The sequence below is a fragment of the Capricornis sumatraensis genome, chromosome 19, assembly GCF_032405125.1.
Source record: "Capricornis sumatraensis isolate serow.1 chromosome 19, serow.2, whole genome shotgun sequence".
NCBI classification, from domain to species: domain Eukaryota; kingdom Metazoa; phylum Chordata; class Mammalia; order Artiodactyla; family Bovidae; genus Capricornis; species Capricornis sumatraensis.
In genome coordinates, this window is record NC_091087.1 from 50,662,501 (window position 1) to 50,683,281 (window position 20,781).

The 20,781-nt window shown below is 39.4% G+C and overlaps 1 protein-coding gene across 2 annotated transcripts in view; it reads left to right on the forward strand.

Annotated features, from left to right (window-relative positions):
- The window catches only part of NPAS3 (neuronal PAS domain protein 3), a 956,265-nt gene that overhangs the window by 129,770 nt on the left and 805,714 nt on the right, over positions 1-20,781 (forward strand). The window contains exon 2 of one of the 2 annotated variants that reach the window (XM_068991246.1): positions 832-921. The exons of the other annotated variant lie outside the window; for it this stretch is intronic. Coding sequence (XP_068847347.1) covers positions 832-921 — 90 coding nt within the window. The remainder of the gene's footprint in view (positions 1-831; positions 922-20,781) is intronic. 2 annotated transcript variants of the gene reach the window in all.

Genomic DNA, 20,781 nt, shown 5'->3' on the forward strand with positions numbered 1-20,781 from the left:
CTTCTCTTATTGATAATTGTGCATTCATTACAGTACATTATTTTTCTTTAAAATGCAATACAATGGATTCCTTAAATACTTTTTTCCTGAAAGAAGAGATTTTCAGTTGAAAGAAATGGTCATAAAACTCTCAGCATTTTTATGTCTATATAATGCAGGGAGCCTCAGAAGAATTTAAATGCTTAAGTAATTCAGACGTATAAGCCTTTCCCCCCTTTTGCCTTAACTGCCAAGAAACCTGGAGCCCCTGTCATCAGCTAACATCTAACCTGTGCTCCTGAGGGCCTCACTTGTGTTTTCATCTCTAATTGGGTTTGGTTCGTAAGCTGTATCATATCCTTCTAGACTTAGATAGAATACCAGCTCTATATAAACGGAGTAAAGCTGAAAGATATATTAACTTTGCTAAGATTTCATAGCTAATTTATGGTTTCCTATAATCGTAATGCATGATTGAATTAATGACACTCCTCTAACTAAAACACTAATGACATTGTTTTTAACATTTCCTTTAGAGTATAATCATGGGGGTTGTAGAGTGAGTTAAGCCTTAGACCTTATGTCTGTCTTTCCTTCCGCTTCTATGACTCTGAGATAAATTTTGCTGTTGTTGTTGTTCTTATGAAGATCTTGAAAAAGTTTTCTGTCTGCCTGCAATTTTCTGAAAGTGGACGTTAATGTTCTAAGATGTATGTACCCATTGCTTTATGTATATAGCTCAAAAGCATAAAAAGCAAACTAATATTAAATTTCAACATACTTGTTATCCTGCATTCCGGTTGACTGTAGAGAACCTCTAGTCATGTCTATCTGTTTTTGATGCCTCTACAGAATAACTGCCCAGCATCCTCTGCCCAACCAATCAGAATGTAGGAAAATCTACAGATATGACGGAATCTACTGTGAATCTACCTACCAGAAGTATGTTGAAATCTTTGTGAGTCTTCCTTCTGGCTCGTGCATCAGTGCTTGTGGTTGCCAGCTATTCAAAAATATCCTTGTATTGAAACCTTATAGTTCTCTAATTTAGTGGGGAAAAACAAACCAAACCAAACAAAAACAACCAAAAATTTTTGCCTCTGAAATCAAGACAGAAAAAAAATGTTTATTCTTCTGAAATTGTGGTCTAAAAGTTCTTTTTTAAAATGACTATATTAAAGCTCTTAGGTAAGCTTCTTTATATTGCAATAAACAAGTACTTATATGCAAGAAAATCTCGGCAAAATACATTGCACAGGTGCTACGCATCTTAGGGATTTGAAAGGTGTGTTATGTATAAATTAGCTGTCACTTTTTTTCAATCCTGTAATGGAATGATGAGTTGTAATTTGCATAATCCTTTAAGAAGTCAAATTATACTGTCATGTAGCAGACTTAACATGCTAGCTAAGATTTCAGAGCTTTGCAGCTAATTACTATGTACCTTACAGGACAGTTAAATTGAAGTTGAGTCCTCTGCCTTTGCTGCCATTTGCTTTGTCCATTACTTAACAGAATCTGCATGGTTGGTAACCAGGGGTTGTTACTATTGCTGAAGTAAACACTCGGCTCTGGGGAGGAAGGGCATTTTAATGTATCTTAGCTTGACTGGTAAGCCTTTTGTGATTTTGTTTGTCTAACACAATAGTCTAAATTGGTGTCTTCCCAAAACTGAAAAAAAAAAGCTTTCCAGAAAAGTTATGAAATATTGATAGAAGCAACATTAACTTTTAATTAATCAAATCTCTCTATAGAAAATGTAAAGTAAGGTAAACACAGTTTCACTGAAGGCATTAGCCTTTCTAGATATACTTTGCAAATCTACTTTGGTGTGTTTCTGTCTTCAGACTCTTCTTTTGCAGTAGAGTTTTATTATTGAAAAAAGAACCCTTTTTCCTTAAACCTCCTATCTGAATACAAGCTGGTGAGTTCTGCTTTTATTTCCTTCTTCAGTTGGTTGTGGAGTGTTTTTTTTTGTTTTGTTTTCATGGTTTCCATTTTATAAAAGATCAAGAAATCCTGGAGCCTGTGGAGGCTGTTCTCTGAAGTGGACATGAAGTAGATACTGGATGGCACTGGGGCTCTTTCTTGTATCTTTGCAACTTTTCTCTGGCTTTATTTCTTGATATTCTTTTGCCTAAATAGTGTTATTATCTTCATCAGAATTAGTGTAATTACAATGCAGAACTGTCTCTGATGGTATTTTTTTGGGAAAATTCTGATTATCTGTGAGTCATAATTACTGAGGCTCTTGGTAGTCGGGTTTCTTCAATTTGTTAAGATTTTATGGCTCTGTTGTGATCTGTGGCTACTTCGGAGAAAGCCTTTTGCTATAGAAGAAGGGGGTCCTTTAAGGACCATATAAAGCAGCAGTTGATTGTTGACCATTCAGCCAACTGTTATTCATTTGTAATTAGGCCAGCATCACGTGTCTAACATTCCTATCTGCCTAGAGGCTGAGGTTTATCAGTTCAAACTCATGAGAGTGCGGATGGGGTCTCCAGGAATTCAGTCCGTAGCCAGGCTTCTCTTCGAACCGGAGGTGTCATCTGAAGGGCTTGCTCTTTTAAGAACTGGTGTTATTTGTAGTCAAGGTAGACACAGTAGGCAGCACAGCTGTGACTGCCAGGGAGAGTCACTAGGGGGATATTCATAACAAGGAAATATTGGCAAATAAATGATGAAGAAGGGGAGGAAATCCCCAAGATGTTAAATTGGAGCACTGTCACTGAGATGATTAATGGTGCTGTGTATTTTAGTGAAGATACTTATCTAGGTTGTCTTGAAACTATAGTGTACATTTAATAGCACCTATAAAAAGGAATGTGGTGCATGAGCACACTGAAGAGAAAAGGCCATGGATCCTGACTTTATTTTCCTGAGTGAGTATTTTCTCCAATTAAACCTTTGGCTTCTGGTGTTAATGTATATTATATATGGGATTATGTATATTCTATGTAATATATTTAATTTTATCAGCATTTATATAGGTTCCCTCCCTAGAGGATTGGAAATGTTTTGTGAAAAAGATAAGTGTCTTGTCAACACTTTTTAGGGGTGAACATTATCAGTAGAAGGTAAATGCTGCCCACTCAGATTTGCTTAGTCATCCTAGGCAGACAGGCTGGGTTGTCCATAAGGCCACAGAAGGTAAAGGGCCAGAGTTTCAACACTGACAGCTTTAGTACAATTATGAAAAACATTTCCATGAATTTCTGGTGAAGGAGTGTCTGTCTTAAAAGATCCACTAGCTTTCCATGTTGAGCCGTGCATATACTGATTTTGTGTAATGAACTATCACTTGCCTTGAGGGCTATTATAACAAAGTTGGCAGATTCAGATTCACCTTTGGGCAGTCACTAAACCTGCCTGGGCCTCAGTAATTACTAGTAGTCACATGGCTCGACACAGACAAGAGACATTTAATCCTATCTTCAGTGAGCTTAGCATTTAGTAGAACACTTTTTCTCAATTTGAGGGCCCCTACTGAAATAGTGGCATTATGAATCCAGTTTAATGGGTCAAGGTCAGATATTTAAAAGTGAATAGAAGAGAATAGAAAATTTTGTGCATTGCATATAGGAAGAGTGTGTTTTATCTTGTGAAGCTTCTGGGTTGGTTTTTGTGTGTGTGTTTGTGTACCTAAACTCACATATATGTGTACATAGAGTGCGTTATGCCCTGGAGGAGGGCATGGCAACCCACTCCAGTATTCTTGCCTGGAGAATCCCATGGACAGTGGAGGCTGGCCGGCTGCAGTCCATCGGGTCGCAAAGAGTCGGACATGACCGAGCGACTAAGCACAGCACACAGGGTGCGTTATGAGGTAAAATGCGTTTACCACTGTGTTTTATATATCCAGAATCAGTGTAGTAGTTGGTCGGTAAACATGTAAGCATGATAATGTATGGGTGTTAAGTCAGTAAGTGTTCAAGGTACAGGGGGTTATAAAGCAGTGGTCAGTCTGTGAAAACCTTTCAGGAATGAAAAGGCTACACTGTCTGGTCTTGCATTTTAGGATGTGCCAGAGCCAGCTTGGATGGGCTCACAAGAGCTGACTGTATGCTTATCTTTCCAACTCTGTGACCCCTGACTTCATGTTGGTAACATGAAATTGGGGAAAGTATCTGCGCTATAAAACCTTGGAAGATGCTGCATATCAGATGCTTTCCTATACTCATCTAATTGTTAAATACTTACCAGCATATATCACTTAAGAGGAGTGATATTCTTTCCAACTGTAATTCTATGGCTTCATAATTATTGTGAATTATTTTATATTTTAAAACATTTTGTATGTTGCACTTAGATGTTAGTGGGAATTATTAATATTAAGATAAATAATTTATTTCAATCATATTGAAAGTTTAAAGTACATAGAAATATGAAACGTGAGTAATTATTTCAAAATGTCCATAATTTATGATTTCAAAATAATGGTAGTTATTCTAGCTTCTTAAATGATTATGATGTGGACGGTTTAAAACTTAAGATAGTAAGTAATTGGTGATGTTAAATATTTTGGCAAAGGGTAGGAATACAGTGTTTTCAGAAATGCTAACCACACTGTAAATACTTTACAAATTTCATTGCTTTATGTTAAACTGTCATTTTGCTAAGTACTAGAGCTTTTAGGTCCCAGATCTGTCTCTCTGTTTTCAGCTGTTTATATCATTTACAATTGTATTTTTGGATTTTAGAGTCCGTTTATAAAGTGGTAGATATGATTGGGAGTTGACACAATTGTTTTTAATTAAAACAGTGTTTTTTTTCTACTTTCAATCATAAAAGTACAATGGAAAGTCAGAAAAAAAATACATCCCTCTCCATAATAACTATGATGACTTTAAAATTTATTTTTAAAGAAAGACAAGAAAATATTTGAGTCAGGGGAAAGGAAACTTTCATGGACATGAGATAGAACTGTGGCAATAAATTCATCAAATCACTTGTGTTTGTGTGGTTGTGAGGAAAGGTAACTAGGTAGAAAAGAGTCAGCTGACAAAGACCTTTAAGACCTTAAAGTTTGTGATGATTTGTCTACCTAGTTAGACAACTGCCATAGCGGATTTGAGGAAGACTAGGCATCCTTAAATGACTGTTTCTGAACACAGCTTTAAGAACGAGTCTGGGGAGACTGGAACTTAAATTACTGCCATTTATTGAACCTTTGCTGTATACCATTTTGATAGGCATTGCCCATGGACGGAGGAGCCTGGTAGGCTGCAGTCCATGGGGTTGTGAAGAGTCAGACACGACTGAGCGACTTCACTTTCACTTTTCACTTTCATGCATTGGAGAAGGAAATGGCAACCCACTCCAGTGTTCTTGCCTGGAGAATCCCAGGGATGGGGGAGCCTGGTGGGCTGCAATCTATGGGGTCGCACAGAGTCGGACACGACTGAAGCAGCTTAGCAGCAGCAGTAGCAGCTGTACTATTTTAATCAAAGGGATTTAAGTCAGGGTTCCTCCTCTCATAGTGCAGCCAAGATTGAGAAAGTATTTGTAATTTACTAGATAGGTATCTTCCCTGGTGGCTTAGAGAGTAAAGAGTCTGCCTGCAATGCTGGAGACCAGGGTTCAATCCCTGGGTCGGGAAGATCCCCTGGAGAAGGGAATGGCAACCCACTCCCTTATTTCTGCCTGAAGAATTCCATGGACAGAGCAGCCTGGCAGGCTACAGTCCGTGGGGTCACAGCTTAGCGACTAACACACAGACAGGTGTCATCTAAGGATAAGGGAACACTGGCAAATTTGTGGGGGTTTTGTTTCCTACCTTCTCGATCTCAAACCCATCTTTCTGCTCTGTGAAATTGACTCCACCTGGATACCTGGGTAGAGGTTCGTGCTTTGGACTTTCCCCAAAGAAATGGGGCATGCATTTTTGTCTGTCCCTCTCATTGCAGATCAGGTGTTGTTAACTGATACTGTTACTCTTCTCAGGGCCATTCAAATTTTAACAAGCAACTCCAAGTAAAGAACTCAAGCTAAAAACGGTCTTATCCAACAGAATAATTTCAGACACCCCTGACAGGGATTGGAGAAATTAATATGGGCCTGGAAGAGTAGGGGGTGATTTTTTTCTCTTTCTTGAAAAGAACAAATTCAGAAAGAGGGTGTTCTCCTACTGAGGACTCAAGGCTGGCTTTGGCCAAGAAGTAGGGGTTTGGAATGGGAAGATTTCAGATTCAGAAGAGGGAAGGAATGAACAGAATCCAGGAATAAGAGTTAGGAGAATGAATGAAGACAGAAGAAATTCACCAGTCTTCATCAACTGTATTGTGCCAGACAGTGCCAAACCACTTGCACGTGTCCTCCCAATTAAGGAGAACAAGACAGGTGCCTTGTTAGGCAGTCTGCTGGGGGAGAGATGGTCACCAGTGCCAAAGGGGAGGGAAAGGTCAAGGAGGTTCCAGTGGCAGCAGCAAGTTCTTTTACTGGTTATTTCACCTGACTGATTGATTGCTATTAAACTGGCACCCCTCCCCCACCTCACACACATTAGAATAATATATGCCAGTGGTATTTGGATCAGTAAATACGAAAGAATTGAGAAAAGAGAAATCTACAGTGAACTTCATAAAGAGCTCTAATAGAATCTGCCTGTTAAACAGACATTGAACTTTGTAGCAAGAACAGCTTCAATAGCCAAATGAATTCTAATTTCCACATCATGCCTTTCAGACCTCAGCATGGTTTCTGGTGGTTTCTCCTAGTTAATTTTAGCATACACCAATGATTTTGCCTGCAAATGACTTGAAGTGGCATATCTTGGTAATGTGGATGGCAAGAACGTATATTATTCAGGGCTAATACCAAACTAGCTTAGAAGGAACTAATTTATTCATTTAACAAAGTGTATTTTGATTGCCACCCACAAGTCAGGTGCTGTTTTACACAAACTGACTTAGTCAAAAGTGTCTAAGAAAAGCTCTGCCCTCTAAAAGCCTGGAAGACTGAGAGGTGAATAAGTAATTGGGGGTTCCCTGTGAGAAGTGCTTCTAGTGGCACCAAGAGAGTTTTTTTTTTTTTAATTTATTTTAATTGGAGGACAATCACTTTCCAACACTGTGGTGGCCAGGCACACATTGACATGGATCAGCCACAGGTGCACATACACCTCCCCCATCCCAAAGCCCCCTCCCGCCTCCCTGCCCACCTCATCCCTCTGTGCTGTCCCAAAGCACCGGCTTTGAGTCCCCTGCTTCATGCATCGAACTTGCACTGGTAGTCTGTTTTACATATGGTAATATACATATTTCAGTGTTATTCTTTCAAATCATCCCACCCTCGCCTCCTCCCACAGAGTCCAATAGTCTGTTCTTTACATCTGTGTCTCTTTTGCTGCCTTGCATCTAGGATCGTGGTTACCGTCTTGAGTTATTTCTAATAATCAAGATGGGCTCTGGAGTCTTGATGGTGGAAGAGATAGCTGATTTGGGGGAGAGGTGCTTGAGGTAGTGATTTGGGCCAAAAATTGGGTATTTATGTTGTTGGTGTTTAGTTGCTGAAGTTACATCCGACTCTTTGAGACCCCGGTGTAGCAAATCACAAATAGCACTTGTGAGGAGTGGAGGGCTGGGGAAGAAGGACAGTTGAAGTCGGAGAAGGAGGGATGGCCAAGGCATCAGGTAGACTGCTCCCCCTGTGGGGTCCTGGACAGGTTTTCAGGAGGGGCAAGGGTAGAACAGACTGACTGTTAGAGGGAGTAGCTCTGGAAGCAACTTAGACCCAGGGCAGGAGACCTGCCGTGGGAGTGGCCCTCAGCCTCAGCACCTCTGTTTAGAAAGTTACTTAGTGTGCTTTGCAGGGAAGAATGTGCAGTCATCCAGTGTTTGTTAGTTTGAACTTATTTTCTATTTATAAGCATCTTGGAGGACTCTCCCAGTGTGCAATCCAGTTCAGGACCAGTCCACGAATTGACTGCTTTTCTTGGCTTGAGGTACTCCGTATTTGCCTTTCTCCTCACAGGCCGCTTGTAATTCAAGGTAAAGGAATGCCAGAGAGTAAAAATGGACAGGCACAGGAGACGTGATTTAAAATGAAAGAGTATTAATTGGCTTCACCAGAGTGTATATTTTCATTATGAGAGAAGTGACTGCCTAGATTTTTTAAAAATAATTGGTTAGTGACACACCTGCAGTATGTATGAGGACTCTAGAAACTTGAGAACAGAAAGTAAAGGTCAAGTTAGAGGAAAAGAGGTACAATGAGCCTTTTGTAGGCATGCTGTTCAAGTACAGTGTTCAAAATCGCCAACGCGTGGTTTCAGAGAGGGACAGAGACTAATGTCCTTGTGCACAAATTTAAAAAATAATAGAGCAAACTTGTAGTTATACATAAACTGTGGATTTAATAAGTTCTTTTCACCTTAAGAACAGCTTGTGCTGTGTGTTGAGTCTGTAAATGTGTCTTTAGTGAATTTTTGGACTCAGTTTATGCAGTAGAATAGAAGAATTATGCCTTAGTCTAATTTAGGTCCACTAGTTCATGCAATAATCTTTAATCATTACTGGAGGAAATGTATCTGAGTTTGATCAAGCCCTACGGTTATCTGTTAGATGTAGGACAGTGGCTAAGTTACTTAACTTTTTAAACTTCTATTTTCTTATCTCTAAAATGGAGGCAAAAATATTTATTTCACAGTTGGTTTTGAGGATCAATGTGATGATAAAGATAGTTATAATGACTAACATTACTAATCTTTTACCAGATGCTGATTTCTGGCAGTGGGCTAATAGCGTAACATACATTTTTAAGTGTTTAAAATAAACACAGGCACTGTGTGTGATTATTACCACCATTTTACAGATAACAGCTGCTTATAGAGTAGCTCACTCAAGCTTAAGAAGGTAGGATATAGTGGAATTGGATCAGCATCACTAAACTATGGCTCACTGGCCACACCTGTTCCCCTTTCCTGCTGCCTGTTTTTGTAAATAAAGTTTTATTAGAACACTGCTATACCTAACCACTTAAGCATTATCTATAGCTGTTTTTGTGCTATAATGGCACAGTTGAATAGTGGTTATGGAGACCATATGGGATACAAAACCTCAAATGTTTCCTTTGTGGCTCTTTACAGAAAAAGTTTGGTGGGGGTGGTTTAGTCACTAAGTTGTGTCTGACTGTTGCCGTCCCGTGAACTATAGCCCACCAGGCTCCTCTGTCCATGGAATTTCCCAGACAAGAATACTGGAGTGGGTTGCTGACCCCTGCATTAGACCTCAGTCTGTCTGACTTCAGAGTGTAAGCTCTAAGCTACAAAAACACTTACTGTAGTTTTTGGCATATAGTAAAAACTCACTAAATGAGCTGTACTGTGTTACTCATCTAACTTAGGGTACGACTGTTTGCCACCTAGAGTTCTTGTTTGCAAAATGGAAATAATCATTCAGCCTCCAGCCAGATAAAGCATTATGACTGTGGAAATGTTAAGGAATTGAAAGGTCCTAAAGGAACATATCCTTTAGCATATACATAACTTTAACATACACATTGAATTGTATGTTAAATTTGTTGTTTATTACTGTGTGTTACATAAATAAATGCAAGGATTTTCACTTTCATAGCATTCAGAATACAGTATTCCATTATAAGGAGTACTTGTGAACTTTAGTGGATATTCAGGATCACTGTTAATTTCCTACACCAGAAAATATTTTCATATGCTTAGGAAAATTTATATTTTCTTTAATTTCCAATGAAAAAGACATTAAAATATTGTGGAAATGTCACTTAGTAAGTATTGTGATCTGTGTTGAAAGTATGCATAAGCTTACAGCAGAAAAATGCAACAGGATTTTTTTAATCCACTTAAACGAGAAGGTATGTAGTTAGCATGCTCCTTTAATAGTCTTTCCAGCAACAGAGAGAAGAGATTGGGGTTTCAGTGTTACTCAGAAATTTTATTTCCATGTATTTGTCTAGTGACTCAGGGAATTCCCTGTCCTCTGTTCAGTGATGACCTTGGATTTGTGCTACTTTGGAGCTTATTGAGTATACTGTGGAAGGCCATCAGCTTGTGTTGGGGGGAATATTCTTGAAATTATATTTCTTTAAGCCCATGGCTCTGGGTTGGTGGACTGGGGGTGGGGGAGCAATTCCTAGACTAGTTATTGTTTTCTCTTGGAAAGACTCTTTTTGAATAGAGATGTGACACATTTCATTGCAGAACTTATAGAGAATACATATAAACCTAAAGAGAAAAAATATCATTTGTAATTGCACCACCCATGGACAGCCACTATTAACAATTTGGTGTTTATCCTTGTATGTATTTGTGTATATATGCATGTCATCTTCGATAGATGTATATCCATGAATATAGGTTTTCCTTGTGAATCTATCGACAGGTTGCCCTAGCTAGGAAATATCTGGGGCCAAGTGTTCTAACTTTTACACAAGCAACTTATTTAAGGGAAGTTGGAAACTATACAATCAATGTCCATATAGAAACTACTCTCTGCAGAAATTTTGCTTTCTTTATATATATATCTATAAAATCTTTTCTGTTGTGGTTTGTGTTTCCTTTTTGAACTTTTATTACTTTCTTGTGTGGGGAATTTAAATTCTTTCGTTAGAAAAAAACAAGAACTCCAGCAAGCACTAGTGATAAAATTTTTGGCAGAAAAATCCTTCTCTATCCTGTCAATAATCTAATCTAGAGAGTCCATCATAGAAAGGTAGAAAGTTGTAGAATGAAGCTAATTGTGAGAAGGGTATGGGGGACTCGAAACATACAGCTTTTTAGGTCAGAATATGTACATATGTACATGTGTGAGAAGTTAAGAAGTAACCGTTATGTGATTAGATAGAGCCTTTTGGCTGCTTTACAAACTCATTTTCTTACATGCCATGTCTGGGCATCATTCCTTACATTGCTTAAAAAGAGAATTCTACTTACTGTGTTCAGCATTTAGATGTTTTCTTCTAGTTCTCAAAGCAGAGAGAAGTCTGGTTCCTGGGACGATTTTGGTTCAGTGACCAGAGTGTAAGGAAAGTATTCTTGAATGATTTTCTGTTGGCAAACCTGAGACCTTTGTGATTCATGTATCAATCAGGATTCTTTCAAACTGCTTGATATTTATGCAATTTAAATAGACTATCATTGTATCTTATCTAAAACCTAATTTCCCTTCCCTACCTTCAGTTCAGCTGTAAAGGTTGCCTACAATAAATATAGTAGTATTTATATAGAAGATTTTATATTAATATATAGTGATGCATTAATATATCACTCTTTGCTTTGACTCATAAGAAACCAGTGATGAAAGATATGTTTCTTTCTCTAGCAATTCTCATAACTTGCATTTCAACCAACATAAGCTCCCAGAAGAGCCTCATTTCTTTGACTACAGTCTGTCGGGGTGCTCAGAGTGAATCACAGCCAGTCGCATGCCTTGGCCTTGCAGCCAGTAGAGGTACACAGTCTTTTTGATTCTTCGCTTTGCTTCTGTTCTCCAGGTACACTAACAAAACTGTTTTAGGAGTGAAATTGAGTTGGCCTGACTCTGCTGGGCACAGTCTCCCAAGCCTTTAGACACCAGCTGGATCTCCTGGTGAAGAACTACATTTGCAGGGCAGGATTCCCCAGCCATCAGAAAGCAGAGCATTCCTATGAGAGCTTTTGTAAGACAAAAATGATGTAAAGCAAAGAAACAGTTACCTTAGGACCCATTTTGTTAACAGATACACAAAATGAATGGAGACGAAGACAGATGCTCACACACACAGTTCAGAGCTACAAGGGCTTGATGCTGAGATGCTGAGCGTAGTTCCTGGGGAAGGAGCTTGGTGGTGCCTCTCGCTGCTCACACGGTGCGCTGCCTGTAACGGCTCACTGCAAAACAAACACGGCTATTTTTGCTTTTGCCTTTTCCCCTAAATGTGAAAGTCCTCTTCTGATTTCTTTCAGTTATTAAAACAAGTACAAATGTAGTCTTTCATAAAAGCAAAGTGGTATAAAGGAAATTTCAGAAAAGCGAGGAATATCTGTAATAGCAGGCCCGTCTTTGCCCACTCCCAGGGAGGCAGCATGCTTTTCTAGGGACTGCCTCACTACTTGATGGCTTGCAAGGGGCAAATAAGCAGCAGCTCCAATTCTCAGCTCCTGGAGAAATCCATCAGGTGTCCCACGTCTTGAATTAATATCAGGGAAAGCAGTAGTGGTCATGGCACCATGTTTTTAAAGAGCAGAGGTTTGGAGACACATCCAGTGGGGATAAAGGTGGAGAGTAGGGGGAATTGGTGAGTTCTTGATGATCTATAAATTCATCTGATCGCAAGATTGTTTACCCCCTTGTCTGAATGCTGCTTGCCCAGAGCTAGTAACAATTTATATGAGGCTGGTAGGAATAAAGAATGCTATTTTTGTTTTTAATTTATCGCACCTGTGAAATGCCTTTGGGAAGGGAAGACTAAACTGAAATTATGGGCCAGCAGATTTTAAGTAGTGTATTTTCTTTTTTAAAAATAAGGATCTAGTGACAAGTTTGGTTCACTTGCCCACAAATACCTTTATTGGCTTTGTTCAGGAGAAACTTGAAGGACACAAATGATTGCTGTGGCACAGTGTGTCCTCAAAAATCGAGGTTCTATGACATGGACAATACAGCTGCGTTTATTCTGCAATCAAAAGGGAATACTCACTAATGCTGAGGCCTTTCCTTGTGAGGCTAAATTGATCCTTCTAGGGACAACAGAAGTTTTAACTCTTGATAGTAAAGTTAGGTTTCAGTTTCACCATTCCTGCATCTATGTTGGCTGGTTTTCCGTATGCCGTAACATAGATGCAGTAATTGATCTGATTTCAGAAGGAAATGGAGGAACAGATTCCAACTGTGGAGTTCTATGGTCTTAGGCATTGTGGTAACTGACCCGAACAACCATTTTTGAAATAAGTTAGTAGTGTACTCATTTTGTACTCAAGAAAATAAAGGCTCAGAGATGGTAGGCCAGTTTCTCAGTTTACACAGCTGGTAAGGTTCAGTCTGGTAGCTTATTTATAGCAGAATAATCTGAGTCAGTCTGGCCCAGCAGTTTATCTCCTTTGAACAGAATGATATGGCCTCTTGGAGCAGGATGACAGTTTTCCACAGAAAATCATTCATCGTCTAGTGAAGGATAGTCCCGAAATCTATTTCTGCAAAAGAATAAGACTCTGAGGAACCTAAAGCCTTACCTGTCGAGGAGGACAGGTTCTTATATTTGAACATTTTAGGCACTTAAACACTCAGTGTCTTCTGTACGCCCAGCTGTGTGTTCTCTAGTAGGGGGGAAACTAGGTCTCTCCTTTGGCAATTTCATCTGCTCCTACACTGCAGTTATCACAGAAATGGATAAATCCAAAACTTTTGTATCAAGCCCTGAGTGTGTGCCTTCAGTCATGTCTGACTCTTTGTGACCCTCTGGACTGTATCCCACCAGGTTCCTCTGTCCATGGGGATTCTCCAGGCAAGAATACTGGAGTGCGTTGCCGTGCCTTCCTCCAGGCAGTCTTCCCAACCCAGGGATCAAAACCGCATCTCCTGCATTGCAAGCGGATTCTTTACCACTGAGCAATGGGGAAAGCCGCCATATCAAGCCCTACCTCTTTCCAAGTTCAAGTTTTGTATTTCCAAACTCTTGATGTCTCTACTTGTGATCTACTTTATATCAACAACCTCTGCATATAAAGACCAACACATTTGTAAACTCTACATGGTCATTCCCAATCAGTCCTCAAAGAAGCCCAGTGAACTGTGTTTTATCTCTATTTTACATGGAGAAAATCCTCAGCCAACCAAACTAAAAGAACCCTTAAGAGATTTGAAGAATTTTACAGGGTGGCTGGGTGGCTTGGCCTTCCCACAGAGAAAGGCTTTCCTGGTCTCTGGTCTAGAGCTCTCTCCTGGAGAGGGTAGTCGTTCTCCAAGAAAAGAATGCCACACCTTCCTTAGAATGTTCCCCTCTACCTGACACTTCTTTTGCTTTATCTTAAATTTTCTAGTTCAGGCTTTCTCTTGGAATCTTCTCTTCTACCTCTCTCTAGTCTGAAATATCCTGCTTGTAGCATGATTTAACGGAGAAGGCAATGGCACCCCACTCCAGTACTCTTGCCTGGAAAATCCCGTGGATGGAGGAGCCTGGGCCATGGGGTCGCTAGGAGTCGGACACGACTGAGCGACTTCACTTTCACTTTTCACTTCCATGCATTGAAGAAGGAAATGGCAACCCACTCCAGTATTCTTGCCTGGAGAATCCCAGGGACGGGGGCGCCTGGTGGGCTGCTGTCTATGGGGTCTCACAGAGTTGGACACGACTGAAGTGACTTAGCAGCAGCAGCAGCAGCATGATTTAAAAATAATTCTCTTCTTTTTCCATGTCCTTAATTTAAGCTCTTATTTCATGCCTAGATTGTTGCAGTCTTTTCCTTAGTCATCTTATCTTCCATTTCATTGGTTTTATTAAGTTAAATACTTGAGTCTACCATACACAAAATACCTTGCAAGGCAATACAGATTTTCGTTTCTGGGGCACCTTATAAATATCAGATTAAAATAATGTTTCTAGTGTATTTTCTTGCTCAAAATCATTGACTGTTCATTCTTACCACATGGTGTCTACAACGTATGGTTTAAACCGCCCCCCCTAACCCCGCCAGTCTTGCTCTAGACTGCCTCTCCTTCTCCCCCAAGGTCTTTCTCAACACAAACTCTCTGCTCCTATCTGTAAAACATGTCCACTTGTGTTAGGTACAACGCATATACTATCTCTGTGCCTTTGCTTTATCCACAGTGGTTTCTTTCCTCTCCTAATTCAGCACATTAATTGGGCACATTCTATAACCAGGAGCTATTGTTTGGGGTAGATCTATGAACAAAGACCAAAATCTTCACCTTCCTAGTTGGAGACAGGCAATAAGCAATAAATGTAGAAAACCAAGTAGATCACATAGTCTGTTAGGCGGTGGTCAGTGCTATGGAAGGAAAATAGAGGTTAAGAAGTTAGGAATGCTGGGGTGATCTTTTGTTATGGTTTCAGATAGGTGAGGCTCCATTTTAACATATGACATTTCCCTCTAAGGATGTGAAAGAGTTAGGTGTCTGTTGCAATCCCATGGACTATAAAGTCCATAGAATTCTCCAGGCCAGAATACTAGAGTGTGTAGCTTATCCCTTCTCCAGCAGATCTTCCCGACCCAGGAATTGAACCAGGGTCTCCTACATTGCAGGTGGATTCTTTACCAACTGAGCTGCCAGGGAAGCCTCTGGATAGGCAAGGGAAGATATTCCAGAGAGAGCAACGGCTCTGAAGTTCAAAGATTCTTGATGTGTTCAAAGACCACGGGGAAGTTGGGGTCTGCATGAGAAGGGAGGATGGTAGCAGCAGACAGGTCAGGGAGGTAATAGGAGCCCGCACATCGGCCCCTGGCAGGCCACGTAAGGATTTTGGCTTTTACTCTACTTGAAATGGGGCCTTGGGGAAATTTTTGAATTGAGGAGTAATGGGATATCATTTAATTTTTAGAATCAGTCTGACAGCTAGCTGAGCATATGCTGTGGGGGATGAGGGTGGAAGAAGGGAACCAGCTGGGAGACTACGACCATCAGCAAGGTGACTCATACCAATGGTGTACAAGTGGAGGTGGTGAGGAGGCTTAGGATTCTGATCTGCTCTGAAGGGAGAGCCAACAGGATTTCTGAGGCAGTGGATTGAGGGGAGGATGCAGAAGAGAGGGAGGTCAATATTGAGGCCAAGATTAAATCTGCACTAGTCATTTACTCTGTATCACATATTTGGGGGAAGTCAGTCATATATCTGCTAACATATACCTTTTAGAAACTCATACGTAAAGTGGTGAGGCGTGACATAAACTTACAAAAGTTAAAAGTCTGTGTGGGTGTATGTTTGGATAATATCTTCTCAATAAAATTGCGAGTTCCTTAAAGATGTTAATTCATCATTCACCCCACAAGCCTTCTTAAGGAGATTGTTAAAAGCCAGTGGTTGTCTTACTGCCTCACCGGTGCTAAAGGCAATTAGAGGCAACTTCAGTGTAGAGGGTAAGTGCACAGGCTCTGATGGAGACTGATGTGTGCAAACCCTAGTGCCACTATTTTCTGTTGAGTGATCTTAAATAAGTTATATAAGCTCTTTGTTCCTCATTTTTCTCATCTGAGTAATGGTAATAGTCCCTCTCATAGGGTTTATCATGGGGAATAAGTATATTAATACATGTAGAGTACTTAGAACAATGCCTGGCACATACCAAGTACTCAAATACTGTGTACTATACCTAAGTAAATGTTCAGGAAAATGAAAGAGGATTCATATTTGGAACGACTTTCATCCCTTAAGTGCCTGTATTCAAACCTGCCAAGCTGTGTTAATAATGTAAATAATAAGGTCTTGTATTAAGCCTTGCTGTCTAGCTGGCGGTTACAAAATAAAATGGAAGAATTGTATTATGATCAGTCTGGTTATCTGTTTCTCTTCAGGGGTGGATATGGAGTCTGGTCAGCATTCTTTTCTGGGTGCATTTGATTGACAGAGTGACAGACAGCATTTAAATACCTAACGTGTAAAAAGATGAATGTTTTCTTATTTTTTAGCTTAAAATGTTGAATGTGTATTAAAATGAGAAAGATCATTTTCAGGATAAATATGACTCTCCTAGTACATAAAAGCAAGGAGATCACATCAAGAAGGGAATATTATTTTTTTTCTTGCCCAAGTACAGGAAATTACTATTTTCCCCTCCATGTTTGTATTTTGATACCTAATATCTCTTTATTTTTCCCCTCATGTGGTTGTTCATCCTTTCATGCCTCTTAATATCAGCAGCTAATTTGACCTCCAAATCCAGGAAGGAGCAATGCACTGCGCCTATGGAACTCACGCAGACAATTTTAGTATCAGGGGTATTTTCAAGAGCATCTTAATTTGGCTTTCATTGTGCCTGATACTCCAGCGAGGCACTCAGGTTCTGTTTGAGCTCAGTATTCCTGATCCCACTGTATACATCCTGGATGGCCATGCAGACAGTGGCTGTCAATGAGTATCAGGTAAATATTGAACAGGGAAGCCCTTCTGATTAACTTTGTGGATCATTATTTGAAAGTAGCTTGCCTTGGAACAGCTCCATCACTCAGAATCATAGCATGTGGCACAGGGGCTCCGAGCATCCACCTCCTGGTTGGAAAGCTAAGGCTGTATTTGTTGTTCTGTACCTGGTCGTGCATTCATGCCATGCTGGATTAATTAAAACTATCCAGTGAACAAAATGGTGACTATTTAGCACAGTTGGAATGTAAGATATTTAAGATGATAAATCTCAGAGAATGCTCAGGAGAGACCTTGTGCTATGTTGATATAAACATATTAAAGCATACTTCTAATAACTTTTTGAAGTATATAATGATATGGGTGCTCTTTTTTTTTTTTAATCCAAACTTAGAAGTCTTTTTGCTAATGTGGAATTTAGATAGTTATGGCAGACTGAAAGTGAATTTTTGGTCTCATGTGTGCTGAAAATAAGTGATTTCAGCATCTGTTCTCTTTCTTAGATTTAGACAATACCACTCAACAGGAACAAATTGCCCTCATGAGACCTTGACCCAGGAGGTAGTTCCATAATCTCTTTGCTGTTTGTTAAGTGATTCAGATACAACCTTTGAACTTCATGGTAAATTGTTTATCATTATTTGGAATAACACCATTATCATTATTTTTGAGCTTCCATGAAAGAATATGCACAGAACTTGGTAAATAAGACATAAATGGGATTGGATAAAAAAGGATGGTTTTCAGCTCTCAAGAAACATTTCTACGTCAACATTTACCTGATTGTAATAAAAAGATACAGAAAAGCCATGATTAGATTTTTCATCATCTTCAGGAGAGACGCAATTCAGTGGCCAAATAGGCGATTTCCAAAAAGTTTTCATAAAGTTCAATTTTGGAGTCAATCTCTTAGTTGAGTCTTTTCTGTTGAAATATAGAAATATTCAGAGAACTAAGTGCAATAATTAAAATTATTAAGTAAGTAAGTGTTAGTCGCTCAGTCGTGCCTGACTCTTTGCCACCCCATGGACTACGGCCCACCAGACTCCTGTGTCCATGAGATTTTCCAGGCAAGGATACTGGAGTGGGTTGCCATTTCCTTTTCCAGGGGATCTTCCCAACCCAGGGATCGAACCCGGGTCTCCTGCACTGCAGGCAGATTCTTTGCCAACTGAGCCACAAGGGAAGCCCTAAAATTATTAAAATAACCAATAAAACCCTATATCCTTATTCTAGGACAACAGTTAAAAGTAAGCATTTTATGATGTTTTAAATGTAATTATTTTAAATTTCCTTAATTACATGGATTAATACCATAGTTACCTGCTGTTAAACATTTATGAACCACAAAAGTGACGCACACGAAAATTAAAGAATGTTTATTAAAGAATGGAGTCTTAATTTTATATATCACTTAAGTGTTAATCTCATGCAACCTAGTCAAAATAATAAAGCCAAAAAATTTAAACCAAATTTATTCTGAAAATTATTTGAACAAGAAGTACACTATAGAGTAGTTATGCTGACTAGAATTGTAAACTACATGTTTCCATCACATTCTGAGGAAGAGATTCTATTATGTATTGGTATCTATTTAGACATGTGTTACAATTTTGCTTTTAAATGAACAGTGGAAAATATTAATATTCTTGTTCTTAAATTGTAATGTTCTGCCCTCATTGGGAGTACCTCCTCCCCAAAACAATACAGGAAAGGATTTAAATTTTCATTTAGAAAATAGTCTTGATTGGACAAATATTACAAAGTAATATATTAGAAATCACTGTATTATGAAATTTAGACAAACCTATAATATGCATGCAAAGTATACAATAAACTGCAAAGCTGGCATAACCAACATGAAATTTCCTTGCAATAGAAAAATAGTGAGTACTTAAAAAGCAGTATGGGCTACTGTACTTATGTGTCTTTCCCCAGGGGTCTCAGAATCTAAATTTGCATTAGGTTCCAAGTGAACATGTGTTGGGTGGGCCTGTCCTAACCCACACCACAAAGCTAGAACATAATTTGACATAAGTCTTTGTTTAGAACTGGAACAAGGCGGGTGCCGTGGGTCAGGCTGGAATTGGCAGGACTGTGTGGAAATGTGCCCATGTGGCATGGTATCTAGCAGAGCTGGTATTCCTAGGCCTTTAGTTTTCATGAAATTCCAGGGAGTGAATTCAATATCCAGTCTCTGCCTTTATAGAATAGGAACCTTGGGACACTGTATTCTTTTGTGTATGCTTATTTGTGATCCATATTATAATTGGTATTTTCATTATAAGAAAAACTATAAAAATGTGCATATATTATAAAACATATTTAATTTAGAAATTTCCTGATAATTTCCATAACTTTAAAAAATTTGTTTTATACCCCAACTAAATGAACTAAACAAGGATTTTTAACATGATGCTTATATCATTGCTGGCCTTTAACATTCCATTTTAGTTAGTAGGTGAATTTGGTAATGTTTGAAGGGAAATGGAATTCCTTGGGGGTAGATATGGTAGTTTGGGGGCTTTCCAGATAGCTAAGTTGGTAAAGAATCCACCTGCAATGCAGGAGACCCTGGTTCGATTCCTGGGTTGTGAAGATCTGCTGGAGAAGGGATAGGTTACCCACTCCAGTATTCTTGGGCTTCCCTTGTGGCTCAGCTGGTAAAAGAGTCCACCTGCAATGTGGGAGACCTGGGTTCAGTCCCTGGGTTGGGAAGATCCCCTGGAGAAGGGAAAGGCTACCCACTCCAGTATTCTTGCCTGGAGAATTCCATGGACTGTATAGTCTATGAGGTCGTAAAGAATCGGACACGACTGAGCAACTTTCAGTTCACTTCATGATAGTTTTGAAAGTTATTTGGCTCCATTCAGGAACAAATGTTCATTTGTCAAAGAAAAATTTATTATCTCTTTGAGGAATGTCTACAGATTCTCACAATTTCAAGTAAGCTTCAGGCTATCAGTGGAACTCAGAATAATTTGATTCAATAAATATGTACTGAATACCTACTAAGTACCAGGCAATGTTCTAGACCCTGGGTATTGAGTGGTAAACAGATCAAAAATTCCTATAGCTTAGAGTTTAAACTTGACCAAAGAGGGCAGACAATATGCAGATACATATATAATTTTTAAATGATAGTTCTTTGTAGTATGAAAGAAATTAAATCAGGACAAGGGGATGGAATAGGGTTTCCCAGGTAGCTCAGCATTAAAGAACCTGCCTGCCAATGCAAGAGACGCAGGGAATGCTGGTTCTGATCCTTGAGTCGGGAAGATCCCCTGGAGTAGGAAATGGCAACCCACTCCAGTATTCTTGCCTGGAAAATCCTATGGACAGAGGAGCCTCCCAGTCTACAGTCTTTGCGATCACAAAGATTCGGATGTGACTGAGCATGTGTGCAAGGGTATGGAATATGACAGGTGTTTTCCTTACAAGACAGAGAATGTTCAGTGTCTTAAGAATGGTGTAAGTAAGTCTCTCAGTTCTCTGCAAGTCCAGGAGAACAAGATCCTTTATGGCTGCAGGGAATTGGGAAACTCTGTTGGAGGAAGATGAGACTTAAGCTGGCCCTTGTTGGATGAGAATGAACAAGTCACATTTGCATATGACAGAGGATGGGAATAAGAGTTTCTGTCTGGTGTTTGCTAGAAATGAGTAGGATTTATGGGACCTTGAAGGAGAAGAGAAGAATTTGGATTTGGCATTTTATATGGTTTCAATAAACTGAAGGGTTTGGGCTGAATAATAGTG